This window comes from Alexandromys fortis, unplaced genomic scaffold, assembly GCF_014885135.2.
Source record: "Alexandromys fortis isolate MF-2015 unplaced genomic scaffold, M_Fortis_MF-2015_v1.1 scaffold_186, whole genome shotgun sequence".
Classification (NCBI taxonomy): domain Eukaryota; kingdom Metazoa; phylum Chordata; class Mammalia; order Rodentia; family Cricetidae; genus Alexandromys; species Alexandromys fortis.
In genome coordinates this window covers 947,968-970,015 of record NW_026068067.1, presented here as the reverse complement: position 1 = coordinate 970,015, position 22,048 = coordinate 947,968, and the positions used below count along the sequence as shown (strand labels likewise).

The 22,048-nt window shown below is 38.2% G+C and overlaps 1 protein-coding gene across 2 annotated transcripts in view; it reads right to left on the bottom strand.

The window, feature by feature from the left end:
* Window positions 1–3,345: 3,345 nt before the first annotated feature.
* Neto2 (neuropilin and tolloid like 2) overlaps window positions 3,346–22,048 on the bottom strand; it is a 53,979-nt gene continuing 35,276 nt past the window's right edge. For both annotated transcript variants that reach the window (XM_050120675.1, XM_050120676.1), the window contains exons 7-9: window positions 16,035–16,263; window positions 6,481–6,594; window positions 3,346–5,340 (exon numbers count right to left, since the gene is read on the bottom strand). In XM_050120675.1, coding sequence (XP_049976632.1) covers window positions 4,760–5,340; window positions 6,481–6,594; window positions 16,035–16,263 — 924 coding nt within the window. In that variant the 3' untranslated portion in view covers window positions 3,346–4,759. The remainder of the gene's footprint in view (window positions 5,341–6,480; window positions 6,595–16,034; window positions 16,264–22,048) is intronic.

Here is a 22,048-nt window from a genome sequence, read left to right as displayed (position 1 = left end):
TGTCATCCTTGTCAGGTCATGTTTATGTAGTTATGTTGGTGAGCCTTAGAGGATATAGCATTTCTGACACGTCAAGAAGACATAGTCTCTCAGAACTCCTGGTATCTGGCTCTTACAATTTTTGTACCCTGTTTCACACAGATCTCTACCGTAGTACAGGAGCTGAGCTGTAGATGTGTCAGTTGGGACCGGCTTCCACACTCTGTAATTTGATCAGTTGTGGTTTCTGTAATCGTCTCCTTCCATTGTACAGAGAAATTTTCTTGATGAGGGGTAAGAACTACACTTATCTGTGGGTATAGGAATAAATAAAGTGTAATTAGGTTCTGTATTGCTTTAGTAAAATGGCAGTTATAGGTTCTCCTCCAAGATCCATGACTTTACTAGCCCTGGGTAGTTGGCTAGGTTTCCAGAACCAGGCACGATCTCTCTCTTGGTGAGTGGGCCTTAATCCAATTAGAGAGTTATTGGTTACAAATTTTATTTTATGTAGATGAGTGTTTTGCCTGCATGTCTGTCTGTGTACGGCATGCATGCCTGAACTCACAGAGCCAGAAGAGGAGCTAGACTCCCTGGAACTGGAATTGCAGTGGCTGTGAGCTGCCATGTATGTAGGTGCTGGGAATTGAACCCTGGTCTTCTGAAAGAGTAGTAAGTGTTCTTTTCTGCTAAACCATCTCTTCCCCATTCTATAACTTTATTTTCTAAAAGATCGTCTTCTCTTAATTTAAAAGTAAAAAATGATTCTTAATTTTAATAATCATCCAAAGTTACTTTAACAAATAAATCTCAACAACTATGACTATTTTATTTTGGAAATAATAACAAATAGGAAATGCCTACTCTGTCCTAGGAAGGACACGTAAATTCTGATGCCTAAAGTGACCTAAATGGTATACTTTTATACACCTTAGAAATTGAGGCAAGCAAGAAAATCAAAACAGGAGTTTTTATTTGCAGTTCAAGGGTTAAATACTTTAAAGTGCCAAATGTGGATTAAGCACATGAGAAGTCTTACATGATCTGGAAGTTCACCTTTAATAAAAATCTACTGCTTTAGAAAACAAGTTTAGGTAGTACTCACTATACGTGCACCCTCATCCTTAGGTTGGTGGGCTTTTTGAGCCAGTAAACCAATCTCAGAAAGATAGTCACAAGTATATTAAAAAGCTTAGTAAAGAAGAGCGTATTACTAGTAGAGGTATATAAAACAGTTAATTGATGGTGCAGGAAGCTAAAAAGATATTCCAGGTCAGCTTGTTTCCTTATTGTGGTTCAGACTCAAATAATTCTCAAAACTCAAGATACAGTACCCCAATATTTATAATTTCTATAATGTACATCGTTTGTTCTTTTAACTTAAAAAAACATTACAAAAGCGAAAGCACAGGCGCTTCCTCTCTGGCATCACCCCATGTGCTGCGAACCAGCACTGTTTATTAAGAATTCACAGTAATTACATATTTTTCAGGTACCAAGAAAATCTGACAACAAAAAAGATAGGCTAGCAGTGTTCTATAAGTTAAAAAGGAGTGGGGGGCGGAAGCCACAATGTAAACAAAATTACAGCATTACTTACGAGCTTTGCATAGAACATCTAGGCTGACGTTTAGAACTGTGTGACTTTAAACGCTAAGCAGGGAGGGAACGAGAAGCCAAGGATGAACACTGGGCTAGGAGTCCAGACATGTGGGAAGTCTGTCTTTAGGGTTTAGTCTTCTCATTAACAAAACTAGACGACATCATCTCTTTTGGATCTTTAAAAAGAATAAAACCCAAAGTTCCTTCTGTCCAGAATCAATGTGCCAAATCAGGCATATTTCTTTTAATATTTTCAATAAAGAAACATGGACATACAGCAGACACCATTTTGCCACAAAGTGTAATCTCTGACTGCTAATTATTCCTGGAACAACCAGGCTTTTCTCGTCTTCCCTCAGCAGCTGACATGCCCCGGAAATGAGCGAGCACCCTCATTAGGTAGTAACATAACCACAGAAGCGTTCAGGGATGCTGCGGTTCCTGAATGCTTAGCAATTATACAAAACACAACTAGGATAATGACAAAGGTTCTATTAAATCAAAGTAAAGGAGCCATTTAGATCTCTGTGATATGAAATGTGAGTATCCTTTGGCTTTGGTTAAATATTTATATTGAATATCCGTCCTCTGCAGAAGGAATAGCACAGTTTATTCCTATGTCTTTGAGATAGTGGTGGAGTAGGTTGTGGTCTGTGGCCACTGGGTGCTGACTGCTTGTGCTAACCTTGGGACGGAAGATAGTAATGGTGATAGCAGATAGCCAGTACTTAGTACTCTCCGGCCTGGGAGACTTTTACCACCCTCTGCTTTACATTTTTAGTCAGAAGGCATGTTTAACACTGGGGTAATCTGTAGGATGTAATAATTCACATAAAATGGCTAAATTTCATGGCGGTTGTTACTAAATTTATGGCTTTCACTTTAGCCTCTGAATATAAGTGTTTTCTACTGTGCAAAGAAACAACTTTCAGTTTTTTTTTTTGTCAGAGAATTTAGAATCAAATGACTGCCCAAGCTGAGTTGCACGAGATCATGCAAATCTACACTGTTGTTACATCCAGTGTTTTCTACAAATACTGGTGTTTTGTAAGTCTCTTCAAGTTCCTTTAAAATAGGATACAGTGTTAAAATATATATATAGCTAAAAGTGATAATGATGAACAAAATCTATAACCTAAAAATTAAGAATGGCAACTATTTTTATGATGGCTATAATTTTATACAGGAAATGTTAATTTTTCTTTCTTGAGGTCACAGCTGTCAATTTAAGTATTTACTGTGCTGCTGGGACACTGGCTCACCAGTCTCATCTAATAAAATGCCGACTTAATAGCTGCTGAAAGAACACAGTTACTAATCTTTCTCTGGAAAGTTCAGTGATTACTATGTTTTGAAATTCCTTTTCCTTTTTCAAGTTCTATTTTTAGAAGCAGGAATGTTTACTGGCTTAAAAAAATAAAATCATGCTTATGCTAAGTGTAGGTTTTCCTATCTTCCTGATATAATTTCTTTTAAAAAGAAAAACGTCATACAGAGAACAGAGTTTGGGCAGAAAGGACATCACACTGAAGGTCACAGTTCTCAGCAATTTGAGAGATCAGATTTATGTAGTACTTAAAAGAATTAGTGAAATCTAGTAAACCTGACGTGTTCATTTCATTTGAAAATTTAGTTCAATACAGAGTGAGAATTTACCTCTTTAAAATGAAATTATTTATATGAGCTATCATTAAATATATGGATTCTTCCCCATTCATACTTATCCAAAGTATTCCTGCTATAAATAATGTAAGTGAAGGATCATTAACAATGTATACTTTAATATAAGATTTCTGTTGTGATTTGGAACAATAAATACCACAGTGAAAAACTTATCACCAACTAAATACAGCAGCAAAGAAAGAAGCTTATGTACACATCCCCATGACCAAGGTCTTTATAATAGTTTATGGTACAGTCCCACCACAGCCTCTTTCTACATAGAGTCTCTAATGTGAACAAAGAAATCTGTCTCGTGTGTCTTAAATATTGGTTTGATAAAGTTTGTACAGTATCAAATAATATCAAAAGTATAAAAAAAACCAATGAGTTTTGATGTTTATAAATTATCATTTTATATACTTTATAAAACATAAGGTCAAAAGTGCTTTTAAGAAAAAAGCTGAAGTTTCTATTGATGATAATGGCTAGAAAAATGCACTGTTCCAAGCAGAAGCTATGTAAAGGCTCACACAGTTTCTCAGAGGACTTCTTTAAACTTCCACTAACCATAGTTACCATGTGCCAGAGACAAACCAATACCAAGAGAACAAATAAATGTTCTGGAAAGATGATAGGGAGCACAGATCTGACGTGAAGCTCTGCATGAAGCCATATTAAAGGCCTGCCCACAAGTGAATTCTGGGACCGATTACTGGGACGAATGTCTGTCACTGAATGAGACCCAACAGGAACGACTTCAGAGGTTGCTGCATGCCTTTAATCTTTCTCAAATCTCCAGTCAGGATTAACTGGTAGTAACACACCCCAGGATTATTACTTTTCTAGCATAATTAAGATGAAGCATGATTTCAAGGTGATAAATCATGTCATCTACTACTTCCCACATAAAACAGGACTAAAGTTACAGTTATTGAAGACAACAGTATAGAAATGATTCCGGGAGAAATGAACTATGACTGTGTTTGAAACTGCCTCTCACCACAGGACTAGCCATACTCTACACACAAGAGCAAACAGGCCCACGCTGAATACAGTGACGCTTTGTCCCCTTATGCAGGAAACCGAAATGGTAAAACCACAGGCAAACAAACACATCGGCGAAAAGAAAGACAAAAGGAATAAAAAGAAACATCTTACTTTTAAATTTACTGTGGGATCAAATTGATGGGGCTGTGTGAACAAGAACAGTATCCTGATGTCAACACCTCCAGGCTGCTGAGCCTGGCTCAACATGACCACGCGCTCCTCAACTACTCAACTGGTGGTATTTTGTAGATAAGATACCAAGCAACGAATGATGACTTTTTCCACTGAATACATTAAGTTCCTTGGTTGGTTTCACATATATAGATTGCCTGAGATAATAAAACATCAGCATTATGATAGATTATGAAGGTCTTTCAAATTCTGACAGAACAAGATTGGTTGCTGAGACAGAATGGGTGTTGGTGTAGCTGCATACACATACTTAATAATTAACGCCTTAAGCTGACAATTAGAAGTCAATGGATATGGATGCTTGCGCAGAATCATCTCGCCCCCGGACATAAATTTCACAGGGGATCTCTTCCATTACTCTGTCCTCTAGAGCTTGTTCAGGGCACTCATGTGCTTGTTTGAAAGTGTAGCTGCTTTTTTTGAAGGTGCTATTAAATGTTTTCATTGGCTGTGGTTGTGCAAAATCATTTCGGAAGGGAAGTTCCATGGAACTGAGGTTGGTCCTGCTTTGTTTGACACTGGATGCTTGAGAGCCACAGTGGTGGTCATGAATGCACCGGGAGGCCGTGGAAGAGCGCCGCATCTTCTGGTAGTTGTCAAGTTCTTCTGACAAATCTGCCAGGTCTGCGGAAATCTCTTTCTCTCTTAGTGAAAATAGTTCATAATGAGGAGGATCAAATACTTCCTGGAACCCAGTTTTATTGAATGCAGTTTTACAAGCCATTACCTTTTTCCGGGGCTGTTTCACTTGTACTAAAATAGAAATAATGAGAAGAACCAAGACAATCCCTGATGTAATGCCAATAATTGTTCCATGAGTTTTAGTGATTTGTTCAAATAGTCCAGCTTTCTTCTTCTCTATAAGAAAAAATGTTGAGGTTTTCACAATTCATTAATAGGAATTCCAGCACATATTGACTAGACATTTTTCTGTATAACAGGATATTTGATTCAAACATACCAGAGAAAATTCAACTGAAGAATTGTTTTTGTTTTTTAAACAAATAGAAAATACTATTAACCATGATTTTCGAGTCAAGTAACAAATCATGATATAGCTAGCTAGGAACAGAAAAACTCAGCTCCCTTACTCAAAAGGTTCATAAATGCTTACAATCTGCAAATTACATTAATACAGAAAATGTCAAAACAAATACTCTTGATCTATCAAGTTTGGTTTTCTGCTGTAAGGCAGATTTGACAAATGCTGTGTTGATTCATATCTGTGGGATCAAACTAACAATCCAGGTGTACTACCATAGCCTACTGTTTTGGAATGATAAGTGCTTGCCAAGTAGTAAGTGTTGCCTTCAGACTACACCATGTTCCCCCAGTAAGATATTTATTCATCCAACTCTCAGGAAGACGAAAGACAGATATGTTCTATTTCTCCAACTATGCAACAACCAAGCTACAGGTATCTAAGGCCTCTCATCATCATATTTGCACTTCAGAGTATATGTCAGAAACACAAGTAACTCGATGAAAGGAAAAGAACAAAGAAAGAAAAAACATTCTATAATGCATTGCTTTTACATCACTGTGCTAATCTATTAGCTGGTCTTATTAGTTCTTCCATTCTCGAGGTGGTCCTCTAAACTATCTAACTCCACGATTCAGCAATAATACAGGGCAAAAAATATAAAGATACACTTTTCAATAACTTGTCAATACACTCTACAAAGAAATGCTTTAGAAGCCAATTATTCTTCAAGAATGTTATTATATCAGGTTGTGGGGGCATGCACCTTTAATCTCAGCACTTGGAATGCAGAGACAGGTGGATCTTTGAGTTTGAGGCCAGCTTGGTTATGGAGTGAGTTCTAGGACAGCCAGGGCTACCAAGAGAAACCTATTCTTCGGTGAGAAGAAAAAGAATGTTATTATGTGCTATAGCAACTATGCTAAGCATACCAGTAGAAAAAGACGTTTTAGTTTGTTTCTTATGAAAGGAACCCCTACTCCTCACAGAAATGCTGGCCTTTGCATCAGACTTACCTTTACAGTGGTTCTCATCCCAAGGGTATGCACAGTTTTGAACACCATTACAGACCAAAGAATTGTTGATGCACATGTTGCTATGGCAAAAGAAAGTACTGCTTGTACAGGGAGCTGTAGGAAGAAAGAAAACTAACGTTGCTAAGAACAGTGACATAAAGACTAAAAGCTCATCTTCATTTATTTTGTACTTCAGAATTTGACTTTAGCCTGGTGTGAAGTCACACGTCTTTAATCTCAGCACTTAGGAGGCAGAAGCAGCTGGATCTCTCTGAGTTCAAGGCCAGCCTGCTCCACAAAGTGAGTTTCTGGAGAGACAGGATTATGTACAGAGACCCTGCCTCAAAGTAAATAAATAAAGAATTGACTTTCTAAGAGTAATTTCTTAGCTTAGAGACCTTTCCATGAACACAATGTAATAGACAACCAGTAAGACCAGGGCCAATATTCTATAATTCTGGCTCATACAACTTTTTGAATGCTGGCACCAAGAGGTTATTTTCAGTGTAATGACAATGAGTATAGTATATGCCCCATACTTCTCAACGAATTTCTACATAGGTGAGAAAAAATTTTCAAAACTTCAAAAGACCATGCTATCAATTGTGATGGCTAATTACGAGTTGATGCGATAAGAACAGCCCAGGAGGCGGAACTCTGGACATGTCTGTGAAGATGCTGCTAGCAAGGTCTGCTGAGGTATCACTGGCTGGAGCCCCTCACTGAAGGAAAGGAGAGGGCAAGTGTAGCACTAGTGTTCATTGGCTGTTTGGCTTCCTGACCTTGGACATCATATGCCTGCTGTCATATCTTCCTTGCTATGATGGATTGTCTCTGTAAACCATGACCCAAAATAAATCTATACCTTCTTAAGTTGCTTTTGTCAGAGCAACAAGAAAAGCAACCAATTCAGAGGACATGGAAACATAGGAACTGTCTATGTGTTGCAGGTGGGAAAATCTGTAAGATGTGGAAATTTGGTTCCTGCTTAAAAAGTTGAACACGAGATTGTCTCATGATCCAGAAATGCTACTGCTAGCTATACCCAACAGTATACTCTGTAGGAGCTCAAATTTGTACTTGAATACAATGGAGGGCAGTATTAATCACATTAGCCAACAGGCAGAGGCAACCCCTATGTCCACCACGACTAAAAGAAAACAAGACAATGGAATATTAAGACAAAAGAACTTGCTGCATATATGGCTGAGAGCTGATAACACAATGCTAAGCAAAGTAAGGCAGCTATTCAGTTCCCATAATTAGATAATAATTATTATATAACAAATACATATGACCTCATTTATATGATGTACCTGTGCAAATTCAGAGATCAAAAATAGAGCCAAGCTTCTCAGGTACTGGGGGACGAAACAGTATTTAAAGGAAAGAGTTTCAGTTTGGAATGATAAAAATGCTTAGGAGGGGCGGGTGAGATGTCTCAGTAGCAAAGGTGCTTGGTATGTTAGACTAGGGACTTGCCTACCATCCCCCTGGAGACCACATAAAGGTGGAAAAGGAGAAGCAGTTCCACAAAGATGTCCTCTGCCTTCCAAACACATGCTGGGGTACACAAGCTTATCCTCCACACCCATCATACTTTGTACATACATGCACACACACACACACACACACACACACACACACACACACACCAACAAGACACCAACAAAAAGGAGACAGTAGTGATGGTTGTACAAGCACAACAACGTGAATGTATTTGATGCCACTGGATCACACAACTAAAAGTTCTGGGGCTGGAAATGAATATGGCTTAGTGGAGGAGGATTTGCCTAGCACACAAGGCCTTGGTTTTGGTTCACAGAAAAAAAAAAACAAAACAAAACGTGTTTTGTGTTATTAATTTTTTGCCAGGATAAAATCCATTTAAAATTACAAAAAAAAAGCCTTTTCCCCAAGAATAGCACACATACAGAGAAGACAGGCCATGTATGCACTACCTGTAGGTAGTTCTTGCAAGTAGGAATGTCTCATTTTCTTAAGGGTTACTATGATTTTTGCTTTTCGAGATAATCTTTTTCTTCTTGGTTTTCTGAATCAGGGTCTTATCCTGTATCCCAGGATGACTTCTTGCAATCTTCCTGCCTCAATCTCCCAAGTGTTGGGATTACAGGCGTGAGCCCTTATGCCAAGTTCAAGAAAATCTTTAATATTTTCCCATAAATGAGACATGCCCTTTACTCTCCTAAGTGTTAATGCCTCTGGTGTGTTTTTGCAGTGTCCCATGCCTCTGTCTTTGACACCTTCTCATTACAGGTGCACATTTACTATGCGGGGTCATGATGCAGTGTGCTTGCTTCTGCTAAGATAAAACAGTGCAGGAAAACATTGAGAACAACAGTATCATATGATCCAGAGCGTGCGCGCGCGCGCGCGCGCGCACACACACACACACACACACACACACACACACACACACACACACACACACAGAGCCAAGGAGATGGGTGACTTAATATTTTCCACCATTAAACAAGATTATGGAGGTAGAACAAGCTTGCCAAATTCAACTGTTCTAACTTCTAAAAATTGTAGCTTTCAACTGTATAAAATGTATATCCCTCCTAAGGCTATATTTTTTATTTTTAGAAAGTATATTATTTTTCAGAGAAGAATTGAATATTGTGATATATTATACTGACACACACATTACTTATAAATTAAAAAGCTTTTTTTCTTTTCAGCGGGCTTTGGTGGCACAAGCCTTTAATATCAGCACTTGGGATTCAGAAAGCAGGTTAAGTCTCGAGTTCGAGGCCAGCCAGGACTGTTAAACAGAGAAACCCTGTCTCAAAAAACAAAAACCAAACCAAACCAAACCAATCCGATCCAATAAACAAACAGTCAAATAAAATCCTAAAAGTTTCTTTTCAAGGTGAAAGGTCTAAAAATGTACTAGACTAATAAATTATTTTTCTTTCCAATCATTGTCTTTTTCTTAATATGTAAACAATAAACTTCATTAAAATACAGTTAGGGCTGTAATATTTTTTTCCTCTAAAGAGTACAGTTTTTGGGTGATTTTGGAATGCCTGGCCATCTTCTCCTACTGCACAGTATCAGCGATACAACTGGCATCTTAGTGCCCACCAGCCAGAGCTGTAGTCTCTGCCGCTGCTGACACTCACTCAGTATGGGCAGGGGAAACAGGTAAAATCCAGAACAAACCCTGGAAGTGAAGTTGAATGGAAATTATCCAAAACTTCTTTGCTACGAAAGGCTGACTCCCCTAGAAGGTAGCATTCACTGAAATTCCTGTGCAGTTGGTAATTAATCTATAGTTAATTATCAGGAGCTACACAGTCTGTTTCACGAAACAAATAAACCTAAAAGTTCCTGGGCGTTCCAGAGACAACTGTAATCCCAGCAGCTGGAGCAGACAGTGAATGCAGCAAATGTGAAGTCAGTCTGGGCTGTGGAATGAGTTCCATGAGACCCCGTCTCAGGAAAAATAAAGGCTTGGATAGCATATGATGTATTCCAGAGTTCTTGGTTCTAAGAGTGGACAGAGCAATGTAATCAGCAGTCACAACAATGTTGATCCTTCTTCCTTTAATATAAGAGCAAAGAGGTATATAGCTAATAAGTGATTTTCTATACTGCTAAACACTGTCACTTAAAACATTACATAAGCAACATTTCATGATTATTCTCTCATTCATTCATTTAATTTTGGGTGCTGGGGATTGAACTCAGGGCCTTGTTCATATGGGACAAGCACACAAGCATACTTGCCAATTAAGCCTCTACCCCAGACTCAAGATTCTATGATTCTTCAAAGTGCTTAGTGGCTTCAAAGCCATCATAAAATGAGAGGCACTAGTTTTATATATATATATATATATGTGTGTGTGTGTGTGTGTGTGTGTGTGTGTGTGTGTGTGTGTGTGTATATATACTGAAGGTTTTCAATGAAAAAGCACAATCACATTTTATTTACTTTGTAAATTTGCTAGTATATTTACTTTAGCTGTGGCATGGATGTAATAAAACTTATATATGATGAATGCACTTTAATTATAAAGAATGGCCTGAACAATTTCACAAACTGTATTATACACGATAAAAATCATATTCTATTTCTACAACCTATCTTATATATATAAGTTCACAACTAGAGATCCAGAGGAGATAAGTTACTTTTAAAAGACAAGTTGATGAGGCTATAAACATCATTATGGATCCTTGGTATTCTGATTTACTTTACACCATCATGTGGTCACATTTTGATGGCTTTTTCTAACTTCAAGGTGTTGTAAAAGATAGGTTCTCTGCTCTATATTTCTCATTTTTTTTTTGTTCTTTTCAAGACAGGGTTTCTCTGTAGCTTTGGAGACTGTCCTGGAACTTATTCTGTATATCAGGCTGGCCTCGAACACACAGAGATCCACCTGCCTCTGCCTACCGAGTGCTGGAATTAAAAGTGTGCACCACTGCTTGGCAGGTTACTTAATTTTAATTCATGTTTGTGGGTGTGCATGTCACAGCACAGGTGTGAAGTCAGAGAACAACTTGCAGGAGCTGGTTCTCTACTTCTACTATGTGGATCCTGGGGATCAAATTTAGGTTACCAGGCTTGATAGCAAGCACCTGTCCCTGCTAAGCCATCTTGCCAGCCCATTAATACAGGGTTTTTTCTTTTACAATTGTTCTCTATATTATTTAAAGTAACCAGAAGACTGCACTGATATAGTCAGACTACTTTATATAAAATTGGATTGCATATCTTTAAATTAGTGCATACTAATTACAATAATGTTTCATTATGATACTTTCATATGTGCACATAATGTACTTTGATCATATTTACCAAGTTACTTATAATTGCAAATCTGTTAAGTTTTACGGCCTTTTACTTCATAAGTACAGCTGTTTAAGACTTGGGTTCACTAAACAACAAAGAGGACCCTAAGAGAGACATACATGGATCTAATCTACATGGAAGTAGAAAGAGACAAAATCTCCTGAGTAAATTAGGAGTGTGGAGATCATGGGAGAGGGAGGAAGGGGAGCAGAGAAAAATATATTTAGTAATAAAAGCAATAAAAAAAGATGGGTTCAGTCCTTAGCACTGAATAAACTGGGTGTAGTTCAAGCTTATAGGATCAGGAGTTGGAGGTCACCTTCAGCTACAGCCAGACAGGAATACTGAGACCTTGTTGAAAAGAAAAGAAAAGAAAAGAAAAAGAACATTGTGTACATTTTGATTTGTAGGCAGCAGAAGCAGAGACTGTGTACTGGATGTAACTTAAGCATTTTTTAGACCTCAAAGCCTGCCCTCACAGTGACACACTTCCTCCAAAAGGCCAACAAAGCCACACCTCCTAATAGTGCCACTATGGGCCAAGCATTCAAACACATGAGTCTACGGGGGGACAATCCTATTCAAACCACCTCATTCCACTCCCTGGCCCCCATGGGCTTTTAACATAATACAAACTGCAGTTAGTCCAACTTCAAAAGCTCCCAGAGTCACTCACAATTTGTAAAAGTGCAAAGTTCAAAGTTTTTTTCTTAGATTCATGCAATCTCTTAACTGTAATCCCCTATAAAATCAAAATAAAAAAGCAGATCACATCCTTCCAACCTACAATGGCACAGGGTATGCATTACCATTCCAAAATGGAGGAAAGGGAGCACAGTGAGGAAACACTGGACCAAAGCAAGACAGAAAACCAGCTGGGCAAACTCCAAACTGCATTTCCACGTCTGAGGTCAAAGCACTCTTCAGAGCTCCAACTCCTTTCATCTTTGTTGACTGCAACACACTTCTTTCTCTTGTGGGCTCCACTCCCTGTTAGCAGCTCTCTTCAGCATGTGTCCCACAACTCTGGCATCTCTAACATCTTGGGGTTTCCAAGGCAATCCAGACTTCACCTTCACAGTTTCACACAATGGCCTCTCTAGGCCTCCACACAGGGACACCCCACCACACACCTGGCCTCAGAGGCTTTCTTTTTTCCTTAGTCATGAAGGGAGATTCCATGTCTCCTTTCTTGTATCCTTGACTCTAAAGTCAGAACTACATGGCTGAAGCTGCCAAGTTCTGATGCTAGCTGGGGCTGAAACATGGCCACCTCATTCAATTACATCTTCACCAGCTTTCTATTTTCCATGGTTTTCTTTACTGCCTAAGCTTAGCTTCCTGGAAGCTTGATCTCTATATAGACCAAGCTGGCCTTGAATTCAGAGATTGGCATGCTTCTGTTTTGTGCATCTTTAGATTAAAGGTGTGTACTACTATACCTGGGCCCAAGTTGTTCTCTAATTTCTTTTCGTAAGCTGGAAGCTCAGCTAAGTGGGATCATGGCCTGAGGTCTCCACTCCCTTTTATTCTATTTAACATCAGGATTTCCTTTAATCTGTTTATCTCCTTGAACACAAGATTTAGCTCCATTCCACTTCCTGGTGCCCCTTTTCCCCCTCAAATTGTACATTTTGTATTTTTTCTTGCTAAGCTTGATCCTTTCCATCATATATCTTCATAAGAGTGAACGCTATTAACCATATGACAGAGTCAATACTAGGCTGTTTTGAGATTTCCTCTGCCAATGGGACTAATCCAAAACTCTTCACTTTAGCCTCAGATAGACTCTTCAGACAAGGACAAAAAGCAGCCACATTCTTCACCAAATATCACACAAGATCGGTTTCCAGGCCACATACTAACATTCTTCTCTGAACCTGTTGAGCCAGGCTCCCACAGTTCAAACTATCCTTAGCAGTTCAGTCTTCCTTGTTCCTTCTAGTATGACTCATTAAGCCCACTTAAAGCATTCAACTGTTCTCTGAATCACAGTACCAAAGTTCATATTACTACAAACAAAAACATGGTCTGGCTTATCACAGCAATTCCCCAGTTCCTGGTGTTAAGAGTCTCTATGGCAGTGAAAGAGATGCTATGATTTCGGCAACTCTTGGAAAGGAAAACATTTGGGCTGCCTTATAGTTTCAGAGCTTTTATCCCTTATCATTGTGGGGCATGGTGGCATGCAGAAGGAGAAGGAGCTGAGAGTTCTATATCTTGATCCATAGGTAGCAGGAGAGACTGTAAACTGGGCATAGCTTAAGCTACAAATCCTGCCCTCATAGTGACACACTTCTTCCAACAAGGCCACACCTCCTAACAGGCCACTCCTTATGGGCCAAGCATTCAAACATATGAGTCTATGAGGGCCATAACTATTCAAACCACCACAAACACAGTAAGGGGAGGCCCTTAGATGATTCTCAGAAGAATCATCCTGCCATTGATATTAATGAGAAGTCACAGAGTGAGGTATTCTCATTGGAAATAAAAACTGATCTGAGCAAGGCTGACCTCTCTTCTCAGTAGGAATGAAATACTTCCATATCTGAAGAAACCAGGGGAAGAAATCAAGCTTTGACAGTTGCTAGAGTAAGGCTGTGCTTTTCCCCCATTTTTGCAGGGGCTTTTGGTGGAATGCCCATGGAATCAGGGAAGCCATTATGGACGTTTTAGAATCATAAGTCAAAATAAATTCTTCCACAGCAGCAAATTTCAGCATATAGATTGTGATCCCCTTGAGAATCACATATCAGATATCCTGCATATTATAAATTTAAGAACATGCTAGAGGCCCTTAAAGAAGAAATGAAAAAATTCCATTAAAGTAGAGAAAAGACAAACAAAAATGGGAAGAAATCAACAAATCCCTTAAAGAAAGCAAAGAAAGTCAAGAAAAAAACATTCAAACAAGTAAAGGAAACGGTTCAAGACTTGAAAACTGAAATGGAGGCAATAAAGAAAATACAAACCGAGAGAATTATGGAAATGGAAAATCTGGGTAAATTATCAGGAATTACAGAATACAAGAGATGGAAGAGAGAATCTCTTTTTATGAGGTTACAATTAGCCTGATGCCCAAACCACAGAAAGACTCAACAAAGAGATTACAGACCAATCTCACTCATGAACATTGATGTAAAAATACTCAAATTACTGGAAAATAGAAATCAAGACCATATTAGAAAAATTATACACCATGTACAAGGAGGCTTAATTCCAGAGATGCAGGAATGATTCAACATATGAAAATCTGTCAGTATAATCCACCATATAAATAAACTGAAATAAAAAAATATGACCATCTCATTAGATGTAGAAAAAGCCTTTGACAAAATCCAATAATATCTAAACATAATAAAGGCAACATACTGCAAGCCAACAGCTAACACCAAACTAAATGGAGAATAACTCAAAGAGATTACATTAAAATCAGGAATACGAAAAGGTTGTCCACTTTCTCCATATCTAGTCAATATAGTATTCAAAGTTCCAGCTAGAGCAATAAGACAACAAAAAGAGATCAAGGGAATACAAATTGGAAAGGAAGAAGTCAAACCCACTATTAGCAGATATATGATAGTTTACATAAGTGACCCAAAAGATTCTACAAGGGAACTCCTATAGCTGATAAACACCTTCAGTAATATGGCAGGACACAAGATTAACTAAAAGAAAATCAGTAGTTCTCCTATATACAGATGATAAACAGGCTGAGAGAGAAATCAGAGAACATCATCCTTCACAATAGCTACAATATAAAATATCTTGGGGTAACTGTAATCAAACAAGTGAAAGACCTGTATGACAAGACCTTTACGTCTTTAAAGAAAGAAATTGAAGGAGATACTAGAAAATGGAAAGATCTCCCATGCTCTTGGGTAGGTAGGATCAACATAGTAAAAATGGCAATCTTACCAAAAGCAATCTACAGATTCAATGTAATCCCCATCAAAACCCCAACACAATTCTTCACAGATCTTGAAAGAACAATACTCAACTTCATATGGAAAAACAAAAACCAAGCCAGGATAGCCAAAAATTCCTGTACAATAAAGGAACTTCTGGAGGCATCACCATCCCTGACTTCAAGCTCTGCTATAGAGCTATAGTAATGAAAACAGCTTGGTACTGGCACAAAAACAGACAGATGGACCAACAGAATTGAAGACCCTGATATTAATCATGCACCTATGAACACCTGATTTTTGACAAAGAACCTAAAGTTATACAATGAAAAAAAGAAAGCATCTTCAACAAACAGTGCTGGCATAACTGGATGTCAACATGCAGAAGAATGCAAATAGATCTGTATCTATCCCCCTGCATGTAAAATAAAAATATCTAAAAGAGAAAAAACAATTCCTTTGGATAATTCACTGGTTTGTAATATAATTAATGTTCATGCTTTTAAAACAAGCATGTTTCACTATGTATTTAAAGTTAGTGTTTTATGGTGTACAAAATCATTTGTCTTTGCATCATGTGCCATAATCTAACTCCCAAATTCTGCCCTGACGACCTTTATTCCTGTATTAACTCGCTGACTTGGCAAAGGGTTTGCTGTAAGTTAGTGAGGAAAACGCTCTTGTTGAGTTAAAAAGTGTGATGTGACAATTTACAAAGTGACATTATAAAAGTACTTTCCTGTCAAAAAAAGTAGGTATTCAGTAAGAATATCGTGAATGAGTGAAAATTATGCAATAGATTTGAATTAGTTACTTACGTTCCACAAAGGAAGTGAAGAGCATCCTAAACCTGCTAAGCCGACTGCCTTCATCTGCCCACATCCGTATCACTCCCACTCCTGTTTTCAGCATTACATCATTAGCCACAGTGCTACAAAACTTGGCCTTCAGATTTTCAATAGCACTGCTTCCATCATAGACCGCCACAAAATTTCTCTTGCATTCATTTGAGTGTTCCATTTGGTAATCTAAGAACCTCAAATAAATCTGTAATATCAAAACATAAGAGTTTTTAAAAAAAATACTTAAATTATTCTATTTTACGATTCGGTCAACATAGTAGACTGAATTGTAATGATTGACTGAAAAACACAATGACAGAAGGATGATACCTCAGTAGTTAAAGGCCTAAAAATAACAGTCTTACAAATGGATCTAAAGTTTAGGCTTTTTTTTTTTTAAACAAAGAGTATTCTTACATAATCTAATCTCATTATAATGATAATTTCGTGGTATTAATATATAAAGGAAATAAAAGAATTGCTCAAAGTTTTTCTATTCTAACAGTTATTAGTGGTACTTGGTGCCGAACTCACAGTGGCTGTGAACCTCTAATACAGGTGCTGGGAACAGAGCCAGCTCCTCTGGGAGAGCAGCAAGTGATCTTACCTGCTGAGCTACCTCTCCAGCTCCCAAGGGTAAGAATCTGAAAAGGCTGATTTGTGTTTAAAGTGTGTGTTTCTCAACTTTAAGGGAAGCCTTACATTTACACACACATACATATATTCTCACTTTTTGTCTCTACTTGCTTTGTCGGTGGTATAATTAAAATTTCCTTGTGTGAAAAGCAGTATTGCCTCTGACTTGTCACTGGACTCAACCTCCCAGATGTCACTCATGAGGCAGTGGTAGTCTTTCTACCCTTAAAAGGCTTAACCCAACAAAACCATGGCAAAATAGCATCCTACATAGCAAACTCTTGACTAGCCTGAACTACATGAGACTCTGCCCCCCCAAACCCCCCAAACCAATCAAACAAAACTACCTATAGTGAAACCCAAAACAAGCTTGGCGAAGTGGTGCCCACCTGTAATCCTAGTACTCGGGAAGTGGAGGCAAGAGTACCAGGAACTCATGCTTGCCTCACACGCCAAGTTCAAGGGTCTCCCTGGGCTACATAATAGCCCAGTGAGAAATCAAAAGTAAAAATATTAAAAATAATTAACATTAATATTAAAATAAAGTATATTTTAAAATTTTAAAATTATGTTTACTATTTGTCTATGTCTTGGTTGGCTTTTGTCAACCTGACACAAACCTAGGAAACAGAAACATCAATCGAGTAATGCTTCCATCAGATTGCCTGTAGGGAAGTCTGTACAGGTTTTTCTTATTTAATGATTGATGTAGGAGGACTCAGCTTGTAGTGATATTTTGTTTGTGTTTTAACAAATAAACTTGCCTGAAGATCAGAGTGCAGAGCTAAGCCACTAGAGACCAGGCCAGAGGGAATCTCTGTTAGTTCAAGGCTACCCTGGGCTACATGAGACTGAATCTGTCTAAAAGAGAAACAGAGCTCACACAAAGGTGATCCCTGCGACTCCATGTCTTTAATCCCAGCACTAGGGAGGTAGAGACAGGAGTGATATGGCTGGGTGGAGAGAGGAATATAATGCAAAAGGAGACAGGAGCTCATGGCAGTCTGAGGTTTGTGGGAGACAGCAGCAATCTGGAGATGCAGTCTGAGGACAGGCTCACCCCTTTGGTCTGAGCATTGATAAAGGTAAAAGAACTCTATAGTTGCTGGCCACTATACTTCTCTGATCTTCAGCATTAACCCTATATCTGACTCTGGGTTATTATTATTAATACCAATTAGAATTTGTAATACATCTGCCCACTGTAGGAGGTGCCATATCTGGGCAGATTATCCTTGGTATATAAGAAAGCAAACTGAGCAAGTCTGTAAGCAGTCACATGGAGGCTCACAATTGTCTGTAAATACAGTTCCAGGGGATCTGATGCCCTCTTCTGACTTCTGAGGGTGCCAGATATGTACGTGGTACACTTATATACACGGAGACAAACACATACACATAAAATTAAAAAAAAACCTTTACCTATATTTTTACTGACCCTTTAAAAGGTAGGATTCTACTATGTAGTTCCAGGTGGCTTAAATTCGCTGAAGCTGGCCTGGAACTTGTCATCTTCTTGCCACTCTCTCCTGCACTTTGCAATTACAGGCATGTGATACCACCACACCCAGCTTATTTCTTTCTTTTTTTCTTTTCTGAGACAGGGTTTGTGTAGCCTTGGTTGTCCTAGAACTAAAGGGGGTGTGCCACCACTGATTGGTTTATTTTTATTTTTAGTAAACACACAGTAATTGTTCCATTCAAACTATCCTATGTAATGACTAAAGCTGATAAGCATATAGCAATTACTCTACACATTTACCATTGTGTTAGAAATACAAAAACAACCTCTGTCATTTTTGTTGCAATACGCAGAGAATTGTCCACTAATTATCCCATAGGACCCCAGTACCTGTCAGTCATTCTTTCCCTTCCTCTTCCCTGCTTTCCAGGCTGGGCTCATCACTATTCTACTCTCTAATGAGACCAGCTGTTTTTAGCTTCCACATTGTAAGTGAGCACGTGTAACACCTGTCTATATCTGACTTAATCTCATCTAGGCTCAGAATGTCTGTACTTCATTTTCATAGCTGAATAATATTCTACTGTGTATATATAACCCCTTTTGTCCATTCGTATATCTGTTGACTTCATAGCTTGGCTTCTGTAAACAGCATTGAAACACCAAAGTGCAATCATCTCCTTGAACACTGACTTGTTTTCCATTTGGATATATCCGGTCACAGAGGAGCTAAATCCCATGGCAGTGCTGTATATAGTGTTCCGAGGAAGCCCTACACTGTTTCCATAGTGGCTTCAACTAATAGACATTTCATTAAACAAGGTACAGGAGTTACCTTTCCTCAGTCTCCTCAGTATCTGCTACTGAATTTTAGGTAACAGCCATTCTAATTGGTCAAATTTTCATTTATTTTGTAATTAATAGTGGTGCGTAGCTATTTCTGAAATCTATTGGCTATTTGCATATTTTTATTAAAAACTCAAAGTATGTTATTTATCAAAAATGATACAGTTCAGAATTATAATATATACTGAAAAGAACAAATGCCTGGCATGTTACTGAGATTCAGGGACAATAAATTAATATTACCAGGTGCTTTCAGTGCTTTCAAAATTATTTTAAATATATACCTAACAACCTTTATACTATAATTTGAATTGCTAAAATTCTTGTTTAAAGAATAAAATACACAATTAAACAGCACTTACAAGGAACTACATTTTATAGGGATATTCAGAGAAAAGCATAACTTAAAGTTTAGGTCTCCCAGTAATAGCCCCTCACGGAGTCACATATGGACACTGCTCATTTAAGGACCTATTTTGCACTGAAAATGCCTTATACCTTGACACAGCATTAAAAGGACTTACACAAACTATACTATAAAGGAACTCATTTGTAAGCATTTTTCTTTTCTATAAGCACATGTAATTTGTTTACTTATACATGTATACATTATAGGCTAGGATCTGCGTATGAGGAAGATCATGAGAACTTTTACTGAGACTGGGTGATACTGATTAAGATGATATTTTCTAAGTCTATTAATTTTCCTTCAAATTTTGTGGTTTCATTTTTCTTTTAGGCTGTTCCATTTTAAATATATACCATATTTTCATTATCCATTCATGTGTTGTTGGGCAACTAGGTTAGTTCTACTTCCTTGTTATAGTGAAGAGAGCAGCAATAAATATGGGGAATGCAAATATGATAGGTAAGGAGTTCTCTGGTCTACGTCTAGTAAAATAGCTGGGTCAGATGAGAGCCCTACTTTTAGTCCCCCCCCCCCCCGCCCCCTGGAATCCCTAAACTGATTTCCATAATGGTTGTGTTAATGTGTACTCTCATGAACCATGAAAAGAGTTCTTCTTTCTTATCTATGGCATCTATAACCAGTTAGGTTCTCTTCTCTTCTCTTCTCTTCTCTTCTCTTCTCTTCTCTTCTCTTCTCTTCTCTTCTCTTCTCTTCTCTTCTCTTTCTTTCTCTCTCTCTCTCTCTCTCTCTCTCTCTCTCTCTCTCTTTCTTTCATTCTTTCTTTTGAGACAGGGTTTCTCTGTGTAACAGCGCTAGCTATTCTGGAACTCACTTTGTAGACCAGGCTGGTCTTGAACTCACAGAGATCCTCCTGCCTCTGCCTCCTGAGTGCTGGGATTAAAGGCGTGCACCACTACCACCTGGCGAGAGGTAGTATCTTAAAAACAGCTTTAAACTACATTTATATAATGACCAGGGAGGCTGAACATTTTAGAAAATAATTATTGGTCATTTGTATTTCTTTGAAAACTGTCTATTAGCCCATTTGCTGACTGACAGTTTTATTTATTTGGTATTTAATTTCTGCAGTTCTTTTTTTTGCATATTAGCTCCTTATCTGAGGTAAAGATTCTCTCCCTTTCTGTAGGCTGTGTGCTCTACCGACAGTTTCCTTAGCTGTTCAGCAGTGGCAGTGGTTTTTTTTTTTATTTAAATGTAGATCCCCTGTTGACACTTGGTGCCTCTTCCTGTGCAATTCAATTCCTGGCTTCAAACAATATTGTAGGACTATAGTGATAAAGAAGGCCTTGTACTACTACTACAGAGAGGTCAATCAGAACCCAGGAGTAAACCAACAAAACTATGCCCACACCTAACTGACAAAGGAGTCAGAAACTTTCACTGGGGGAAAAAACAGTCTATTCAATAAATAGTGATGGTAAAACTGGACCTCTACCTGCCAAAGAATAGAATTAAATTTATATCATCCACATTATACAAAAATCAAATAAAAATTGATCAAAAACCTTAATTTAGAATGTGAAGCACTGAACCTTTCAAGGAGAGAGAATTTAAGACAGCTTTTTGCTGTTTCTGGGTTGCGTGCCGCAAAGAAATTGTCCTGACTCGGCAGCAGGAAAAAACTGGCTGTTTTAAAATGCTGGCTTTCAGGGCTGTGCCGCCATTGCGATCTCTGTCTGGCTCCTGCGGGAGAAAGAGCTTTTGAATGGAGCATTTGGACTAAAGCTCTACGGCAGTGTGGACTGCTGTGTGCCTGGAACTGTGTGTGGCTCAGGGGCACCAAATGGCTCTGAGGCAGGAGCAGCTCAGCTCTGCCATGCTGAACTGAGCAGGAACTCAAGCAGGAACTACCGTAATTACTGTGATAACAGCGCACTTAAGGTTTAGACTGGGCAGGACACAGGCAGTACCGTATTACCTGTACATGGTGCAACTTAAGTTTTTAAGAAATGCTTAACATTTTAAGAAATGATCCTGGATAGTAAAAAAATTACAGATTCACAATAGAACAGATTCAGACACTGTTGGATGAATGTACGTAGGCTTGGGAGAGAGAAGAAAAAGAATATAAAGAATAAAGTTAATGTCTTAAAAAGAAAAAGGGTAAAGTCTTTAAAGAGACAGAGTACAGAAGTACAGATAGTTATAGATTAAAAGAAATAAAGAAAAATAAGCCACGTAAAAATGGAAAATTCACAGAGAGTCTGGATTATGTACATTGTGTTTTCTTTAAAATTTTTGACTGTGAAGGAGCTAAGTACAGAGAGACATTCCATTATATGGGCTGCTAAGCTGAACCTGCACATATGTTCTAAAGGTATCTTGACTTCAGAATTTGGATCTAAGGTTATGATGCTTTGGAAAAGTCCTTCTTTTGTTTTTGCAGAGGATGTGACCCTGTGGATTTCTTCTGTTCCAATTTGGTATGATAGACCACGCCCTCCTGAAAGGTTGCTGTGAACACCCTCAAAAAATTGCTTCGCTCAATTGCCAACTGAGATGAAACTAGCACACAGGTTATATCATGAACGACCTAATTAACGACGCCCCTATTCAGCAGGAAGCAGTTTGGAGAGAAAAAACTACGCCCATGTTCCCAAATATTGTTTATAAATG